This window comes from Staurois parvus, unplaced genomic scaffold (assembly GCF_062004578.1).
Source record: "Staurois parvus isolate SC_StPar_1 unplaced genomic scaffold, SC_StPar_1.0 ptg000077l, whole genome shotgun sequence".
Classification (NCBI taxonomy): domain Eukaryota; kingdom Metazoa; phylum Chordata; class Amphibia; order Anura; family Ranidae; genus Staurois; species Staurois parvus.
Window position 1 is genome coordinate 5,483,473 of NW_028317873.1, and position 19,155 is coordinate 5,502,627.

At 42.5% G+C, this 19,155-nt stretch overlaps 1 protein-coding gene across 1 annotated transcript in view; it reads right to left on the reverse strand.

The window, feature by feature from the left end:
• PKD1L1 (polycystin 1 like 1, transient receptor potential channel interacting) overlaps positions 1–19,155 on the reverse strand; it is a gene marked incomplete at its 5' end in the record, with an annotated part of 209,426 nt that overhangs the window by 85,127 nt on the left and 105,144 nt on the right. The window contains 2 exon segments of the mRNA XM_089669435.1: positions 4,057–4,140; positions 7,168–7,360. Coding sequence (XP_089525561.1) covers positions 4,057–4,140; positions 7,168–7,360 — 277 coding nt within the window.

Genomic DNA, 19,155 nt, shown 5'->3' on the forward strand with positions numbered 1-19,155 from the left:
CATTTAGGGCGCAGCAATAAGCAATCAATTTCTTGTACAATACTACAAAACACATTTATATGAGGATGTGAATAGATGCATGCTGACCTATATATTTATTTATTATACCTCAGTGGCTCGGAAGTAATTATAATATATATTATTTATACTAGCAAATTGTACTCTTGGCTTGAAGGGAGAAGATATTTTAGTATTTTGTTTGCGTTTTACCATCGTTTTAAACTTTAACATTTTATAGTTTTTTATATTCATTATTTTCACATTCCATTATGACTTGAGCACCTCTGTGCATCACCTACACCATGACTTACAACTGATATTGTCATATTTCTATTCAACATATACTTCTCCCTGCATGGAGCTCTTTTTACCATATGGCTATGGTATGCTTTTCCCAGAGATATAAAGGTTATTTCTTCAATAAAATCTTTTTTTACCAAGGAACATATGTAGTAAAACAAAAATATTATCCTGCATTAGGTGTCTGTGCAAAATTCATAAACTAATTAATCAAATGTACAGCTGCACTCACTGTGTCCTCTCACCAAACTACATACACACTGATAAATAAACCAAAAGTATTGCGCTGCTAAATAAATGCAATTTAATAAAGTGCATGAATCAAAATTAAACAAAGTGTTGTGCTATTTAAATAAATAATACAATTCATTAAAGTGCATAAATCTATCAATAATTCATTATAGTAAAAAAGTCCACATTAACTCAGCCATGTAAAAAAATAAATATATAAAAAATTATATATATTAGTCCATCCACCAAACTCATGTGCAAAAAATCCTGCTCAATCTGTGCATCAGATAAGCAAAAAAAGGTTTTGTGCTTCCAATTCACACCGCTGTGCGTGCCATCCAGAGAAATGAAAGCCTCTTACCAGAAGCTAAGACTTCTCAAGTCTGAGCACTCTGAGGAAATTACAATCAGAGGTGGATGGATCAGCCCTCAGATTCCAAGGGCAGGCAGCCCCTGTTGTAAATCGAATAGCCCCACTCACAACACCGCCGTCAGGCTCCCCCCACAGCTTAAGGGCAGATGGATCAGCGTAACAGCATATGAAAAGGAAGGGGATCGCTCATGATGCTGTATTAATAACTTGCTGAGCGACATATCAGACTGGATGTCGCTCCACTTCCTTAAACTGAACCTCTCTCTATCACATCCAACAACGCCACCATCAAACCTGCCCCGCAGGCCAGAGTACTTGGTGTCATTCTGGACTCCAACCTATCCTTCCAGCCCCAAGTCCAATCTTTAACAAACTCATGCAGACTCCACCTCCGCAACATCGCCAAAATCCGCACGTTCCTAACTCCAGAAACCACTAAACAGCTCATCCACTCCCTCATCATATCACGACTCGACTACTGCAACTCCCTCCTCACTGGCCTGCCTCTCCGCTGGCTATCCCCGCTTCAGTCCATCCTGAATACGGCTGCCAGACTCATTCACCTTTCCAACCGCTCCGTTTCTGCCACCCCCTTCTGCCAATCCCTCCACTGGCTTCCGATTGCGCAACGGATCAAATTCAAAATCCTAACGCTGACGTACAAAGCTGTCCACCATACTGCCCCGAACTACATCACCGACCTAATATCCAAGTACCACCCAACACGCACACTCCGCTCCTCACAAGACCTCCTTCTCTCTAGTTCCCTGGTCTCCTCCTCCCATGCCCGCCTCCAGGACTTCTCCAGGGTGTCACCCATCCTCTGGAACTCCCTGCCCCAACCCATCAGATTATCACCTACTCTCCTCTCCTTTAGGCGCACCCTGAAAACCCATCTCTTCAAGGAAGCCTACCCCACCCCCTGCTAACTTGCCGACCTCCTCCACTCTTCCTACCACTCCATCCCCCACAGCTATCTCCTCCTGTACCACCATCCCCTCCCTCCTAGATTGTAAGCTCGAAAGAGCAGGGCCCTCGATCCCCTCATGTTTTGCATTGTATTGGTATTGTTCTGTCACATGTTCTGTCCCCCTTTGTAATGTACAGCGCTGAGCGAACTATTGGCGCTTTATAAATACTGTATAATAATAATAATAATTTATTTAAAATATAGACTTATGCTGACAAACAAGTAAAATCACAAGGCACATCAATTGTAAAGCGTCCAGTGCCCTGGTGGGCGTGATGATGTCACCGCTAAGTCTTCACCCAACAATATTTTGCACATGAGTTTGGTGGATGGACTATTATATATATTTTTTTTTCTATATTTATTTTTTTACACGATTGAGTTAATGTGGACTTTTTTATTATAAATAAATTATTGATAGATTTATTCACTTTAATGAATTGTATTATTTATTTATTTAAACAGCACAACATTTGTTTAATTTTGATTCATGCACTTTATTGAATTGCATTTATTTAACAGCGCACCACTTTTGAACATTTGTAGTAGTTTTAGCTTTATAACATGCAGAAGGTAGACAAATTAATTGTTAGTAAGTTGTAGAGTACGGTATAACTACACTGTATAAGTACAGTAATTATAAAATCTACATTTAGGTTTAGAGATTGATATTCTCCTAGATTGTAAACTCTAAAAAGCAGGGCCCTCTGTTTCCTTTTGTACCAAATTGTATTGTAACTGTAATGTCTACCTTCATTTTGTAAAGCGCTGCGCAAACTGTTGGCGCTATCTAAATCCTGTATATTAATAATAATAATAATAATAATATGCTATATAGCTACATAGGGCACAATTCACTAAGCGATATCTTACCACATCCGAGTGTGCGGTAGGATACTGCATAATTCACTAAAAAAAGCTACTAAAATACAGCATGAGTTATTTTATCGCTACTATTTTAGTAGTGAAAACCATGCATTAATGTTTCAGCTGTCAGCGGGATTCCCCAATGACAGCTGAATGTAAAAGAAAGAATTAAAAAGTAATTTAAAAAATGGTGTGGGGTTCTCCTTTCCATCCATACCAAGCCCTGCAGGTCTGATATGGGTTTTTAGGGGAACCCCTCACGCAAATCTATAAAAAAAGGCGAGCGAGCGCCCCCCTTCAACATGGGGGATGCTTTGGGGCAGGGTGGTTCCCCCCCCAAAGGACCTTGTGGGGACAAGGGCCTCTTCCCCACAACCCTGGCTGGTGGTTGTGGGGGTCTGCGGGCAGGGGGCTTATTGGAATCTGGAAGCCCCTTTTAGCAACGGGGCCCCCAGATCCCACCTCCCCCTAAGTGAATGAGTATTCGATACATGGTACCGATACCCATTCACACACAATAAAAAAGACAGGAAACAGTCTTTGACAAGCCCTTTATTAACAGAAGTAAAATTTTAAAAAGTCCTCTGAAGTCCAACATCAATCACGATGCCCACTACTGCCGACCCAAAAAAAAAAAAAGGCTCCGTCCTGCCGTCTGACTGTTTCGCTAGCTTGACAGTTCTGAAATATGTAAGGGGTGGGGCCACCCGGTTACATCACGTGTGTGTGACCCTGCCCCCTTGTGACATTATCGACCCATACCAGACCCGAAGGGCTTGGAATGGATGGAGAGGGGGACCCTACACAGTTTTTTAAAATATTTTTTTCATTGCCGGCAATTCTTTTTTTTACATTCAGTTGTCAGTGGGGATCCCTGCTGACAGCTGACGACTCATAGGTTGTTAAGGACTCGGTGACCACCCATTCCTTAACAACCCGTGACAGTAGGGATTGGCCGCAGCACAATATTCATGCTGCCCATTTAACTTGCCCAACCTTCTATGTTCTAGAATCCTCTAAAAGGCAGGGCAGAGCAATCCTGCAGCCTGTGAAATCCAGAACAGCCAAAAGAAATCAAAAGCTGCTCCAAAGAATACAGAGGAGCCAAAAAGAGCTACGTTTGCATAACATCCTAGCATCCCATCAAGGAGGGTGCTACAGAACTGAGAATGCTTTCTTTTTAAATAAAAAGTTCTGAGAGTGTTTAGAAAACATATGCAGAATCACTGGGTACAGTATATGCTATATGCATACATGTCAAAAGGTACTTGAAATAGACAAATATAGATACAAAAAGAACTACTTATATCCTTACCTTATAAACTGTGAGACATCTTCCTTGTCAAAATAAGACAACACATATCTACTGGCAGTAGTATACAGTCCCAGACGTGTACAGCTAAAAGCAGAAAATTCGACAGTTGTCATTACAGTTTTGTGAAATTGCTTTCCTTGCAGTTTTTCACAGATTTGTGATCCTCTGCCCATCTTTAGTTCTGAGACATTCTTTAAGATGCCTTCTTTATACACAGTCATCTTACGGACTTGCTGCCAATTTACCTAATTGGATGCAAAAAATATTCCCCCAGCTCTTCCATTTTAGTACCATGTACTTTGCCAGCTCTTTCTTGCCCTGTTCTAACATTTTTTTAGATGTTTTGCTGCCATCAATTTCAAAATTACTCTATTTTTACATTTTCTCAGTTTAAACGTTTGATATGCTTTCTATTTTCTATTGTGAATAACATTTGGGTTTATGAGATTTGCAAATCATTACATTCTGTTTTTATGTAGATTTTATACAGCGTCCCAACTTTTTTGGAATTGGTGTTGCATTTGCACTAAAAACCAAGGTAACTGAAGAAATGATTTGGTGTGTAGAAGCCACTAGTCCAGAACACAGCACAACATGCCTGATATGATGATTGCTCTGATTCTGATGCAACTATGGTAAAGTAATTTTCCTTCAAATGATCCAATCCGTGATTGAAGTCTAGCATTGGTGGAACCTGTTCTGCTACCTTTCTGATAGCAACACAAGGAAGCGCTCTCCAGATGCTAGATTTTTGAATAAGTATGGAGGAGTGTAGCTGGCCAGCTAAGCCCCGGCCTAGGTTGCTAATATGGTTCACATATAAAAAGTGTTCCTTTAATGTTTTTGACCAGTGTACCTAGACTGTATATACATATATATATATATATATATATATAATGATTGTTTTCAATATTTTGTTGACATTTGTTGCATTTCCTGCAGCTGTCTTCGGTCACTACTTGATCATTGGTCTTTCTGTCTTCAGTCTTGTGTTCAGCAAGTGAAATCGAAGTTCAGTTAGGTTGAGCTCAGATGACTGATTTGACCATTGAAGAAGATTTCACTTTTTTTACTTCAAAAGTTGCTTTTGCAGGTTGTTTTGTGTTGCTTTGACAATGACCCAAAACATACTGCAATTCTGTACTGTGAAACACAACCCAATCCGTTTTGCTGCATTTGGCGGACTCTGGGCAGAGTAGCCCTATACACTTCAGAATTCTTGATTTTGCGTCTGTCAGAGGTCATATCAACTATAAACACTTGTGACCCAGTTCCAGTGGCAGCCATAGATGCCATGACATAATGTTGTCTTCACCATGGTTCACAAATGATACAACATGCTTTATGTCATTAGCCATTCCTTCTGTTATCTCTGTTCTTCTTATCCTACCATTCTGCTTTATGGCAAGCTTTTTCATTGGTCTTTTTTAGATTTTTCTGGCAAACGTCTAATCTATCCTTCCTTTTTTAACCTTACCAGTGGTTTGCACCTTGTGGTATATCTCTGTATTTACCTTTGTAAAGTATTCTCTTGAATATAGACTTTATCAACAATACACCCACTGTAGCTGGCCAGTTAAGACCAGTCCTAGGTTGCTAATATGGTTCACATATATGTGTATACCAAACCTGCCAATAACCTCAGTACAGTATATATGTGCATATGTTAAAGCCAAAAGCAGAATCATTGCTGTGATTTATGTCTTTGAATGTTATATGACATTTATATATTCATTGTGTTAGCAGAAGCAGAAAAGGAAAATATGCCTTTAAGAGTTAGTTAAAGGTGAGCCAATCATAGACAGCCTCACACTGTACAGAGCCTTAACCAATCCCAGTCAGTTTCACATTTATGCCTGTGTAAAACTCCCTGCTAGGATTTTCTAGAGACACATGCTCACCAGACAGAAGAGGAAACAGACAAAGTTCCAGTCAGAGAAGCTTTATGGAAACAGAGAAGGCCAAATAGGTATTTAATGCACTTGTGTGTTCCTCTGTTGTTTAGTAATGCAGGTAGATCTGTGTGTAAAATCTGTTGTGTGTGTTTACTTGTAGTTCCACCGAACGTACGAATCAAGTCACTGTAGAGTAATCCTAATCCAATTGAATCTATTGAACCTATCGAGATAAGCTATCGAATCAACCCAATGTAATACAAATTAAACCATTGTAATATGAAAGAAATAAGCCATTGTAAGCAGCTATATGAAGAAGATTGAAGTTATTAAAGAAGTTAACTAAAGTATTCGGTGTGCTCTTTAAACCTACTGCATCCATAGAGCGGCATTGGAGGAATTACAGAGTAAAGCCAGTCTAATCAAAGAAAGAAACAGCAATTGCATAATTTTTCTAATGCCACAGCGCACTAGGCACCAAAGGGTGCTGCGCATCTCACTCAAAGGACTTTTTGAAACATTTCATGGTTAACAGCATCAGATACAGCCATTAAGTTTCAGGGGGAAAAAGCCTCCCCCTTCTTCAGGGCTTGAGCAATCGATGTTTATAAAATCACAACAAAATGCTCAAAGCTGGCTGCCTACAGTGCCATCTGAAGATGCAAGTCTTCATCAAGCCTTAACCAGGGGCGGACTGAACATTTGGAAACTCGGGCACTGCCCGAGGGCCCGGGGTCAGTAGGGGGCCCCATAAGATGCCCCTGGTACCTTTTTCATAGGCTTTTTTGAGTTTGGGCAAGGACACAGGGGCCCCATGATCCCCTATTGCCCGGGGGCCCCATGAGTTGTCAGTCCACCCCTGGCCTTAACACAGGTCCCTTTGTGCATTCTGTTGTGATTTTCTAAATATCAACTCCTCAAGCCCTGAAGAAGGTGGAGGTATTTTACCCCTGAAATGCATTGGCTGAATCTGATTCTCTCAACTTCTAAATGTTTTAAAAAGTCCGCAGATTAATTTTTGTACTGGCTGAGCCTTCACAAAGAGGTACAACAGAAAGTTCCCAAAGGGAAATTTCCCTCTTAGATAGTTGCCCCCACAACAGGTGTTCCCATTGAAAGATTTCCCCTTATTTTGTGGACCATTGCACCAGTACACTAGTAAGTTGATACTTCACAAAAGTTACTATTTAGAGCAATTACTTGCAGACTACCTCACCTGCAAACAAACAATGCTGTTGTAGTACCCTTCTGAGTAGAACAGTCTTCGGAATTCCACTGCTTGTTATGCCAGGACAAGCACTGTGTCCACTGAATGTCAAGAGTATACTGTAATATTTTGGATATGTAATTGTTTTTTGGGTGTCTTTTGTAGTCTGCATCCATCAAGGCCAGGTAGACACAGCCTGAATCTGTTTAAGAAAGAATATATACATGAATTACTAAATAAAAGCTTAGTTTTTCATGAATGCTATCTAAAGAAAAATTTCAGTCCCCCCCCCCCAATAAACTTGCACACATTATTATATGAATTTATGTAATACCATATTTGTTGCTCCATAAGACGATTCTGACCATAAGATGCACCTAGGTTTTAGAGGAGGAAAACAAGAAAAAAAATATTCTGAACCAAGACTACAGACATAGTACAGGAGATGACCAGAGACTGCGGGCATAGTACAGGAGATGACCAGAGACTGCGGACATAGTAGAGGAGATGACCAGAGACTGCGGACATAGTACAGGAGATGACCAGAGACTGCGGACATAGTACAGGAGATGACCAGAGGCTGCGGACATAGTACAGGAGATGACTAGAGACTGCAAACATAGTACAGGAGATGACCAGAGACTGCAAACATAGTACAGGATGTGACGATCGCGTGTCAGACCCCAGCCCTTCTCACCAAACTCGTGACCTAAGGACTAGCCAATCTAAAACTGCGATGGCACGTGCGTAACAATGCCACGCCCAGCTGCACCCTGTACAACGATTTTCCAGCTGATGGACCACAAATCGAAGTACCGGCAGCCTGGGTGCGATTGTTACTGGGTCAGGTTAATTATGCAATTAACCCTTCACACTTCCACCACCTCCTTTTTGTACAGAGAAAGAGGAAACTTGGCAATATCAGCAATAACACTATGATGGTTGAGATAATCGTCTGTATAGCACTGTCACCGCAGACAGGTTATACAGAGGGTTAAACACACACAGTAGCGCTCTTTTAGAGGCAGGAATTCGTAGTTTGCAATAAAGAGCTGTAGAAACAGTTCAACACTTTCAGAAAGTAGGATTTATTACTAAAAGGTCAAAAGGGTGCAATAAAAATATTTACAGAAAAAAGATGTAACCCATATATATATAAATATACAGACAACAATAGCACAGCAAAGAGGTAACAGAAAGGAGGTTAAAGGGTTAAAGAACTTGCCAATCAGCCTTGGGTTAAGCAGATCAAGTTTCAGAGCAAAAGGGCACCGTCTCCCAAGTTGATTCTGATGTTAAACGGGAGAATTCTTCAACTTCCACTCTTAGGCCTGACAGCCTATTTTGTAGTCCCCCAGCAGGGGGTGTCTCTGAAGCCAAGGACCAATGCCTCATTTGGGGAGGGGTTGTCTGGGCAGAGACCCAACCTAGAACCAAAATCCCTCATAGCTTATATTTTGGCTCATAACTTTTCCTAGGCACAAGTAACATTCCACCCGCAGGTAGATTAATATGCAGACACATCTGCGGAACGGTTAGATATGAAATATGAAATACAGACTTGAATGGTTCAAGAGATGTAATTTTCTTCTTTCCTATATATTCCAGCCAAGGAGAGTGACATATCAAACTGTTTGTCTTCTCGTGGCCAATCTGAAGATATGCCTGTTTTTTTATGTAAGTCTCTCATATTCCAAGATATGAGACATAGGGGGAAAATGGATTTTAAAAGTGGTATCTAGTTTATGACTCCCCTGGAATGTCTTTGAACTCAGGGGAAGGCTTGGGTTGCTCTTTTGCGAGGTGCCAGATTGCTCAGTTTCTTAGACCGCCCGGCACCCAGCTCAGAGATGTTTTATAGCTCGGAGCTCCCTGCTGTGCTCTGGCCTGCCTGTGACACTTCCAACACACATACCGACCAAATGTCACTGTGGATCTACGAGAGGGAGGGGGATGATCCAAGAGGGGGAGAAGGATCTACAAGATGGAGGGTTTGGAGCAAAATGGTTGAACCGTGTCCATCTCTGTGGGCAGGATTGCTACACAGGAGATGACCAGAGACTTCAGACATAGTACAGGAGATGACCAGAGACTGCAAACATAGTACAGGAGATGACCAGAGACTGCAAACATAGTACAGGAGATGACCAGAGACTACAGACATAGTACAGGAGATGACCAGAGACTGCAGACGTAGTACAGGAGATGACCAGAGACTGCAGACGTAGTACAGGAGATGACCAGAGACTGCGAACATAGTACAGGAGATGACTAGAGACTGCGGACATAGTACAGGAAATGACCAGAGACTGCGGACACAGTACAGGAGATGACTAGAGACTGCGGACACAGTACAGGAGATGACTAGAGACTGCGGACATAGTACAGGAGATGACCAGAGACTGCGGACACAGTACAGGAGATGACCAGAGACTGCGGACACAGTACAGGAGATGACCAGAGACTGCGGACATAGTACAGGAGACGACCAGAGACTGCGGACATAGTACAGGAGACGACCAGAGACTGCGGACATAGTACAGGAGATGACCAGAGACTGCGGACATAGCACAGACATTTCCCCCCATTTTTTCGGGGGAAAAAAGTGCGCCTTATGGAGCGAAAAATACGGTATATAGTATACACGCAGCATGTCTATGAATATTTAGGCATTAATAGAGTGTTATTATTCTAGCATTTTACCAAAAGATATTAGAGATAAAATGATAGGATGGCTGTGGACTGAAAGTGCCAGCCAAGGCTGTTTTGCCAGTGAGGTCAGTTTAGGTGGCACTCACGGAGACACAATGGGGGGTCATCCTCAGTGCAGCTCAATAATGCTAAGCCTGATAAAATCACAGGCTCAGTGTTACTGAGCTCCCTTCTGGCAACTGCTCCTGTCACCCAGGCAGGGGCAGCAGCCAAGCCTCTTTAGTGAAGTGGAGCATGTTAAGAGTGCAGTCTCAGTGTCATTGAACACGGTGCTACCAGCCACTGCTCATACCGGTGTGACAGGTTCAATGACTGGGCAGGGACTCAGTGACACTATGCCTCAGGGGCAGACTGACAACTCATGGGGCCCCCGGGCAATAGGGGATCATGGGGCCCCTGTGTCCTTGCCCAAACTCAAAAAAGCCTATGAAAAAGGTACCAGGGGCATCTCATGGGGCCCCCTACTGACCCCGGGCCCTCGGGCAGTGCCCAAGTTTCCAAATGGTCAGTCCGCCCCTGGCCTGTACATAACAGTCTCTGTGTCACTGAGATGACTGCCTGTGCCAGTGTGAGCAGGCGAACACATGCACAAACAAGAAGTGCTATTCAGCCACCTAAGACAGTTATCTTTGCCATAGGGAGGCAGCAAAAATGGGCAGTTCAGGTGGCATCTGCCCCCCCGGTATGGCCCTGTTGCCATTACGATAATTTACATCTCAATTGGGTGAATGGTTTATGTAGTCCACTGCTTCTTAAAAGTAAATGGACAGTTGACCGACAAGTTATTCCATGGTCACGATTAAGCAGTTCGAATATTATTTAATTAACAATTAATCAGAAATATGTTTGCAGTTGACTCCAAGATTTGCATTTACATTTGGAAGCTGTTGCCATGAACCATCCATATGATTTGCTAAGAATCTATTCATGCAAGTATAGCAGGTCATCATTAACGTAGTTAAACAAGAAAAACCCATCAGAGAGATTACAGAAACCTTAGAGCGGCCAAATCAATAATTATTACATTACTGAAAAGAAGGAATGTGCTGGTGAGCTCAACAAGATACAAAAATGGCAAGGACAACCACAGAAGGCAACAGGGGCAGACTGACCATTTGGAAACTCGGGCACTGCCCGAGGGCCCAGGGTCAGTATGGGGCCCCATGAGATGCCCCTGGCACATTTTTCATAGGCTTTTTTGAGTTTGGGCAAGGACACAGGGGCCCCATGATCCCCTATTGCCCGGGGGCCCCATGAGTTGTCAGTCCGCCCCTGGAAGGCAACTTGCTACATTCCCGTACATTTCTTTTTTTGGTGAAAATAAAACACCTTCACGCCTAGCCAAGTCAAGTACACTCTCCAGGAGAGTGTACTTGGCTTGGCTAGGGCCCCCATTGCCCGGGGGCCCCATGAGTTGTCAGTCCGCCCCTGGAAGGCAACTTGCTACATTCCCGTACATTTCTTTTTTTGGTGAAAATAAAACACCTTCACACCTAGCCAAGTCAAGTACACTCTCCAGGAGGTGGGTGTGGCAGGCGCAGCACCCTTTGGTGCCTAGTGCGCTGTGGCATTAGAAAAATTATGCAATTGCTGTTTCTTTGTTTGATTAGACTGACTTTACTCTGTAATTCCTCCAATGCCGCTCTATGGATGCAGTAGGTTTAAAGAGCACACCGAATACTTTAGTTAACTTCTTTAATAACTTCAATCTTCTTCATATAACTGCTTACAATGGCTTATTTCTTTCATATTACAATGGTTTAATTCGTATTACATTGGGTTGATTCGATAGCTTGATAAATTCGTTAGATTCGGTAAATTCGTTAGATTACTCTACAGTGACTTGATTCGTAAGTTCGTAAATTCGTAAATTCGGTGGAACTATTTGGCCTTCTCTGTTTCCATAAAGCTTCTCTGACTGGAACTTTGTCTGTTTTCCTCTTCTGTCTGGTGAGCATGTGTCTCTAGAAAATCCTAGCAGGGAGTTTTACACAGGCATAAATGTGAAACTGGCTGGGATTGGTTAAGGCTCTGTACAGTGTGAGGCTGTCTGTGATTGGCTCACCTTATACTAACTCTTAAAGGCATATTTTCCTTTTCTGCTTCTGCTAACACAATGAATATATAAATGTCATATAACAATCAAAGACATAAATTACAGCAATGATTCTGCTTTTGGCTTTAACATATGCACATATATACTGTACTGAGATTATTGGCAGGTTTGGTATACACATATATGTGAACCATATTAGCAACCTAGGACTGGTCTTAGCTGGCCAGCTACACTCACACCAAAATTATCTATAATTCTATGTTCTCAGTAATAGGATTCGAACATGAATTTGAGGAATTTTCAATCAGTTTCTCAACTCTCAAGTGTCTTTGTTACTCTCAAGCAGAACAACTAACTTTTGTATTGGACGTTCCAACTTGAGTGGAGTTGTGAGACGTTTTCCCTTTTTCTCGAGTTTTGAGTCTCCCATTTGTAACAATACTTTTCTTACTAGTCCTTCTTTGTCCTTTCGAGCTTCTAGGACTTTGGCCAATTTCCATTGACTTCTAGGTAAGTCGTCTTCCTTTACTAACACTATGTCATCAACATGAACATTTCTTCTAGGCGTTTGCCATTTACTTCTTAGTATGAGATGAGCTAAGTACTCCTTGCTCCATCTATCCCAAAACTGCTCTGATAGGTATTGAACTCTTCGCCATCTTTTCCTTGCGTATAAATCCTCTTTGGTGAAGTTGCCAGGTGGTGGCTGTATGTAATCAGACTTAAGGTGAAGTAGATGGTTGGGAGTTAGAGGTTCCAAGCTTGTTGGGTCGTTGATGTTGTTGACTGTAAGTGGACGACTGTTAACAATAGACATTACTTCATAGAATAGTGTCCTAAGTGAATCATCATCTAATCTTCCGGCGTTCTTTTTCAAAACTGAACTTAGTATGTTTCTTACAGTTCTGATTTGCCTCTCCCAGACTCCGCCTGTATGGCTTGCATGTGGAGCATTCATGTGAAAATCACACTGTTGTCTAATAAGTACTCAGTAACTTTTTCTTTATCAATCTCTTTTAGAGCCTTGTTCAATTCATTCTTTGCTCCAACAAAATTAGATCCTTGGTCAGATCTAAGTTCTCTGACAGTACCTCTAATGGCTATGAAACATCTTAAGGCGTTGATAAAGGCGTCGGTTGACATATCTTCCAACATTTCCAGGTGAATTGCTCTGGAGCTTAGACATGTAAATATCAGTCCATATCTCTTGTACTCCTTGCGGTTTTGTTTGGTGATAAATGGGCCGAAGCAATCCATTCCGCTATAAAGAAATGGTGGTGATGGGTTTACACGATCAGCTGGTAGATCAGCCATTCTTTGTTCTTCTGTAGGTCTACGTGTCTTTCTACAGATTACACATTTACTTATGTACTTCACTATAACTTTGCTTCCTTTCACTATCCAGTAACCACCTTCTCTCAAACAGCTTTGAGTAAAGCTTCTTCCTTGATGAAAGGATTTGTTGTGGTAGTGATTGATAATCAATCTTGTGAAGGTAGAATTTTTGGGTAGAATTGCTGAATGCTTAACTCTGTTAGGTAGCGACGCATTTTCCAGCCTCCCTCCCACCTTCAGTATACCATCCTGCAGAATAAGATTAAGCTTGTACAATGGGTGGTTGTTTGGAAGTCTCTTAGGTTCTTGACTAAGTCTCTTCAATTCTTCACTGTAGAATCTTTGATGAATGAGTCTTATAACCGTTTCTTCAGCTTTCACTCTTTCCTCTACATTCAACGATTCTTTCTTTCTGATTCCTTTTACTAAGCGTTGAATTCAAGCTACAATGTTTATGACTGGATTCCACTTTGAACATTTGGCTAGTCATTCAAGTATGTCATCTTGACACTTGGCAGCAGTGCTCAATGTTTGAACTACCTTTACTTCTGGATCACCCATAGACAGTTCTGTATAACCTTCACTGGGTATGATCTCCTTTTCCCAAAGGAACTCTGGACCGGAGAACCAGTTTGAATTCTTCAATTCTGTTACATTTAATCCTCTTGAAGCATGATCTGCCGGGTTTTGCTTTGTGTCAACATAGTGCCAATGTTCTGGATTCGTTGCTTTTCGAATTTTTTGAACTCTGTTAGCGACAAAAGTGTGGAATCTTCGAGCTTCATTGTTTATGTAACCTAGGACAACTTGTGAGTCTGTCCAAAAATGTTCTTCATCCATTTTCAGTTCCAATTCTTCTCTCAGAAACTGACTTACTGATGCTGAAACGACGGCTGCCGTTAGTTTGAGTCTTGGTATTGTCTGAATATTGTTGGGTGCTACTCTGGCCTTTCCCATAACTAGGGCACAGTGTATCTTTTCTTCTCCTATTACTCTGATGTAGGAGCACTGACCATAACCATGACTACTGGCATCTGAAAAGTGATGAAGTTCTATTTTCTTGTACTTTCCGAAATCAGGAGGTACAAAACATCTGGGTATCCGAATTTCTTTCAAATTTTGCAAGTCTCTTATCCAACTCTCCCACCTTGGCCTCAAGCCTGCAGGTATGGGTTCGTCCCATCCCAACTTCTGTCTGCATAATTCTTGCAGTATTTCTTTTGCTCTGAGGATTACTGGTGCCAAGAATCCCAATGGATCATATATTGAGGCTACTGTGGAAAGAATGATACGTCTAGTTGGAACTTTCTCTTCCATGGATATTTCAAAGAAAAAATTGTCGTTTTCTACATTCCATCCCAATCCAAGTACATTCTGAACTGGAAGAGGATCATAGTTAAGATCCACATTCTTTATTGTTGATGCACGTTCGGAGTCACTGATGGATTCTAGTACCTCTCTGTCGTTTGAGATAAATTTGTGAAGACGCAGGTTTGCCTTTGCGCATAACTCTTGGCTCTCTCTCACCAACTGAATTGCCGATTCTGAGGATTCTAGACTTATAAGACCATCATCTACATAAAAGTTTTTCTTCAAAAAATTTGCTGCTGATGGACAATCCTTTTCATTCTGATTGGCCAGATACTTCATACCATAATTAGCACAACCTGGGGATGATGCTGCTCCAAACAAGTGTACTTTCATCCTGTATTCTGCTGGCTCTGTATCTGTATCTCCGTCTTCCCACCATAGGAACCTCAGGAAGTCTCTATCTTCTTCCTTCACATGAAATTGGTGGAACATCTTTTCAATGTCGCACATGACTGCTATGGGATACTTTCTGAATCTACAGAGTACTCCAGGTACAGTGTTTGTAAGATCTGGTCCCTTAAGTAGATGATCGTTCAATGCAACATCATTGTACCTTGCTGAGCAATCAAAAACTACTCTGATCTTATCTGGTTTCTTTGGGTGATAGACACCTTGATGTGGGATGTACCACACTTCTCCATTTTTAGGCTGACCATCAACTTTCTCTGCGTGCCCTTCTTTGAGGATTTCTTTCATGAATTTCAAATAATCGTCTTTGAGTTTGGGATCCCTTCCCATCCTTTTCTTTAAGCTTTTCAATCTTGCCAGGGCAAGATCTCTGTTATTTGGCAGACGAGGTCATTCTCTAAAAGGTAGGGGCATTTCAAGATAACCTTGTTGATTTTGCTGAATATTATCTTCTAGAACTTGTACAAACTTTATGTCCTCTTGGGATACACTCTTTTCATTACAACTTACGTCTGCAAAGTCGGATTCTAGGATTTTGAGTACTTTCGCTGGACTTACAGTTGGTAACTCTTGGACAGATATTCTATGACACAATCCTGTCACCTGTCCTGAATCTGCAATCTGTCGTTTTCCTCCAACAACACCCCATCCTAGATCAGTCTGGACTGCGTAGGGTTCACCCTTTCCTCCTGCGATTATCTTTCGTGGCACCAAGGCCTCGGGACAGTCGTAGCCTATCAACAGTCCAACACCAAATTCCTTCAGCGGGGACATTTCATGAGATATGACAGATAGGTGTTCCCATTTGTTGGCTGTTTCACAGGTAGGTATGCGATCTCGATCCAGAGGTATGTCGTCTTTTGTATAAGCTGGAGGTAGATCTAATATGCAGTTTGAGTGGAGTCCTCTAACTCTCAGTCCTTTGACTCTTTGACTGTTCACCAATGTGTCTCTTCCTGTCATTGTGGTGAGTTTGAGTTTCACTGTTTCTGTGGCCACTTGTAATTTCTTGCAGATTTCTTGATCAATGAAGGTGACGTCACTCTGGGCATCCAGTAGCGCATAGGCGTATACCTTCTTGTTCTTCCTTTTGGGATTTGAAATACACACTGGTACAACCATTGACGTGCCATTGATTTCTCTTTCTCTCACTCTGCAAGAGAATACTGTTGCTTTATTTTCTTCCTCAGTGTCCTTGGGCATTAAGGATTTCTCTTTCTTTGGACGTTCTTCATGTAGTGGGGTAGGATGACGTCTTTTACAAACGCTGCAAGTGGCCTTTTTCTTGCAATCTTTAGTAATATGGCCTTTTCTTAAACATCCAAAACACAGCTGATTATCAAACACAAACTTCTTCTTTTCGTCTGGAGACCTTTCCTTCAATCGTTGGCACTTATATATGGAGTGATTCTCTTCACAGAACATACACTTGAAGGTAGTCTGAAGACTTGTCAGTTCTTTTCTGACAACTCTTTACTGATCCCAGTAATAACGTTGAACTTGCTCTCATGGGCATCTGGACCTTTAGTAGCTGTGTTGGTTGCAAAGCTAGTTGCTCTTGCACGTCTTATCTCTCTTGTAGGCCTTTCTTCTAAGGATTTTAAGACATGAGATGCTGTTACTGGATTACACGCTATTCGTGCTTCCTCATTGACAAATTCAGAGAACTCTTTGAAACTTGGGAAGTTTTTGCCTTGATCTAACTGTTTAGTCACATAGCGATTCCATCCAGAAGCCACTTGTTCTGGTAGCTTGGCTAGCATCCTGTGGTTTTCTAGATAGTCGTTCAATACTTCTAGTCCTTGAACATGTGGGATAGCATTGCTGCATGCTTGCAGGAAGTCGCCATACTCTTGGAGCTTGAAGTGTTCTTTAGGAACTATTTTAGGCCAGTTTATCAACTTCTCTCTGAAAGCTCTTTGTACTAAGAAGGGATGACCATATCTTGCATTTAATTTTTCCCAAGCTTGCTTGTAGGCTTCTTCATCTTTCCTATAGAAGTTACCTTCAAGAACCTTTTTTGCTTCTCCGCCAGTATACCGCTGGAGGTAGAATAACTTGTCCACTGGACGGGAGCAATTATGTTCAATGATCATTTCAAAACTTGCCTTCCATTCTATAAACTTCAGTACGTCTCCGGAGAATATAGTAGGTTCCGGAACAGGAAGTCTAGTGAGAAATATTCTCTGAGGTTTTGCCGGGTCAACAGTTGTAACATCCTCGTGACCACTGCCATGACATAAGGGAGTTGAATTATCTGGTTCTCTTTTTCCACTTTGTTCTGAATCAGGTGAGTCTCTCTTCATTTCTCTCTGAGCAGGGATGGAAGGACTATGACTTATTTCTTTACTACATGCTGGAGATTTCCTTTAATTTTCCTGGGCGTAAGGAAGAACGTAGCAGTCAGCTTCTCCACTTAGTACTGATTTGGATCTATGACTACCCTGATTCGTATCCTCTTCGTGCACTCTGAGTCTGGCTTCTATAATCTTAACTTCCTTCTGCCTTTCCAGACTTTTCATTTCAGCTTCCATTTTATGACGCTGAGCCTCCATTTCGGCTTCCATTTTATGGCGCTGAGCATCCATTTTATGGTGCTGAGCTTCCATTTCCTGGCGCTGAGCCTCCATTTCGGCTTCCATTTTATGGTGCTGAGCTTCCATTTCCTGGCGCTGAGCCTCAATGGCAGATTCCATCTCTACTTCTGCTCTTTTGGCAGAGAGTTGTTCAGCTAATTCCTTTCTTTTGGCTGACGTACTTGAGAAGTCTGTTATGTGTCTGGCGCTTCTGCTAGTGATGGAAGTCAGACTTGAGATTGTGGTTCCTCCTAAGGACCTAGCATAGTCTTTCATGAAGAGCTCATTCATTCTGTTTCGTGCCTTGACTTCATCATAATTTGCTGCAGATGATAGTTCTCTCATAAGCATCACTAAATCTGTGAGGGACCGCCGAGCGGCACCACTAGCACTCCACTGGTCAGGCGTGCCCAGAGCGCGGAGTCTAAGCCCCAGGGTACTTGTTCACCAGGGCCCCTGATGGTGGGGATGGACTTGTAGTACCCCGAGACCAGGTCGCCTCTACTGAGCACACCTGTCAGTGGTAGGGGTGTTCGCCAGGGGTTCCAACCAGGGAGAGCCAGATGTGAGGAGGTCGGGTGAGCCCGATGGGATGGATGGATGGATGGCTGAGCAAGTGCGTAGTCAGACAGGCCGAGTCGGTAATGTAGAGGACGGTAAGGTACAAGGGAGCAGGCAGAGAATCGTCGGGTCACACGCCAGGTCAGCAACAGGAGGTCAGATCTAATAAGGGGCATCCAGGGAGAGAGGTCAGGCAAGCAGGGGTCTGGGCAGGAGAAATCAGCAAGGTCAAGAGCAATCCGGGTCAATAACTTACTAGGCACAGGTACAGGATCACAGGAAGCAGGTAAGACCAGAAGGCAACGAAATGACAGCTCAGGGACCTTTAAATATCCCGCCCTGCGCTGCCATTGGTGCCCAGCGGGCGGCGGCTTCTACTGCGCATGCGCGAACTCGAACGCCGCGGCCAGCCCGGACCTAGTGCCCGTGTACTGGGTGGAGCAGTGCGCCTGCGCCGGGACCATCGCGGCAGGGATCGAGGAGATCCCTGACAAAATCCCTAGTGACTGCGGAATATGTATCCATGTTTCTTACAGTATCCTGGGAGGGTGTCAAGGACGACCGCAAGTTGACATATGCTGTCAAAAGCTCTGACTCAGAATCTTCTACTGTCTCTATTATTTCACTCAAATTCTCCTTTATGCTTTCTTGTTTTAGCTTACTGCGAATGCCTATAATGTATACTTTCCACCTCTCATACATTCGGGCGAACTTTTTTCCTTTCAGTGCTGCCTCTTGCTCCAAATTTTTCTAGCACCCTTTGGGTCGGTTTTCTGTCCCGTGATGAACGTCTTAGTTCACCTGTTTCAGCTATATTTGTTTGGGGCGAGACTACCGTTACATTGCACCTTTCAGATTCAGACAGGTTCTCTTGCTCTTCACCTTCTACCATATCTATCATTGCATCCGCTAACAGTGGGGTGGCAATGCTAGGCTCAGCCATTTCTGAATGCTATAACAATTAATATGAATAATAAG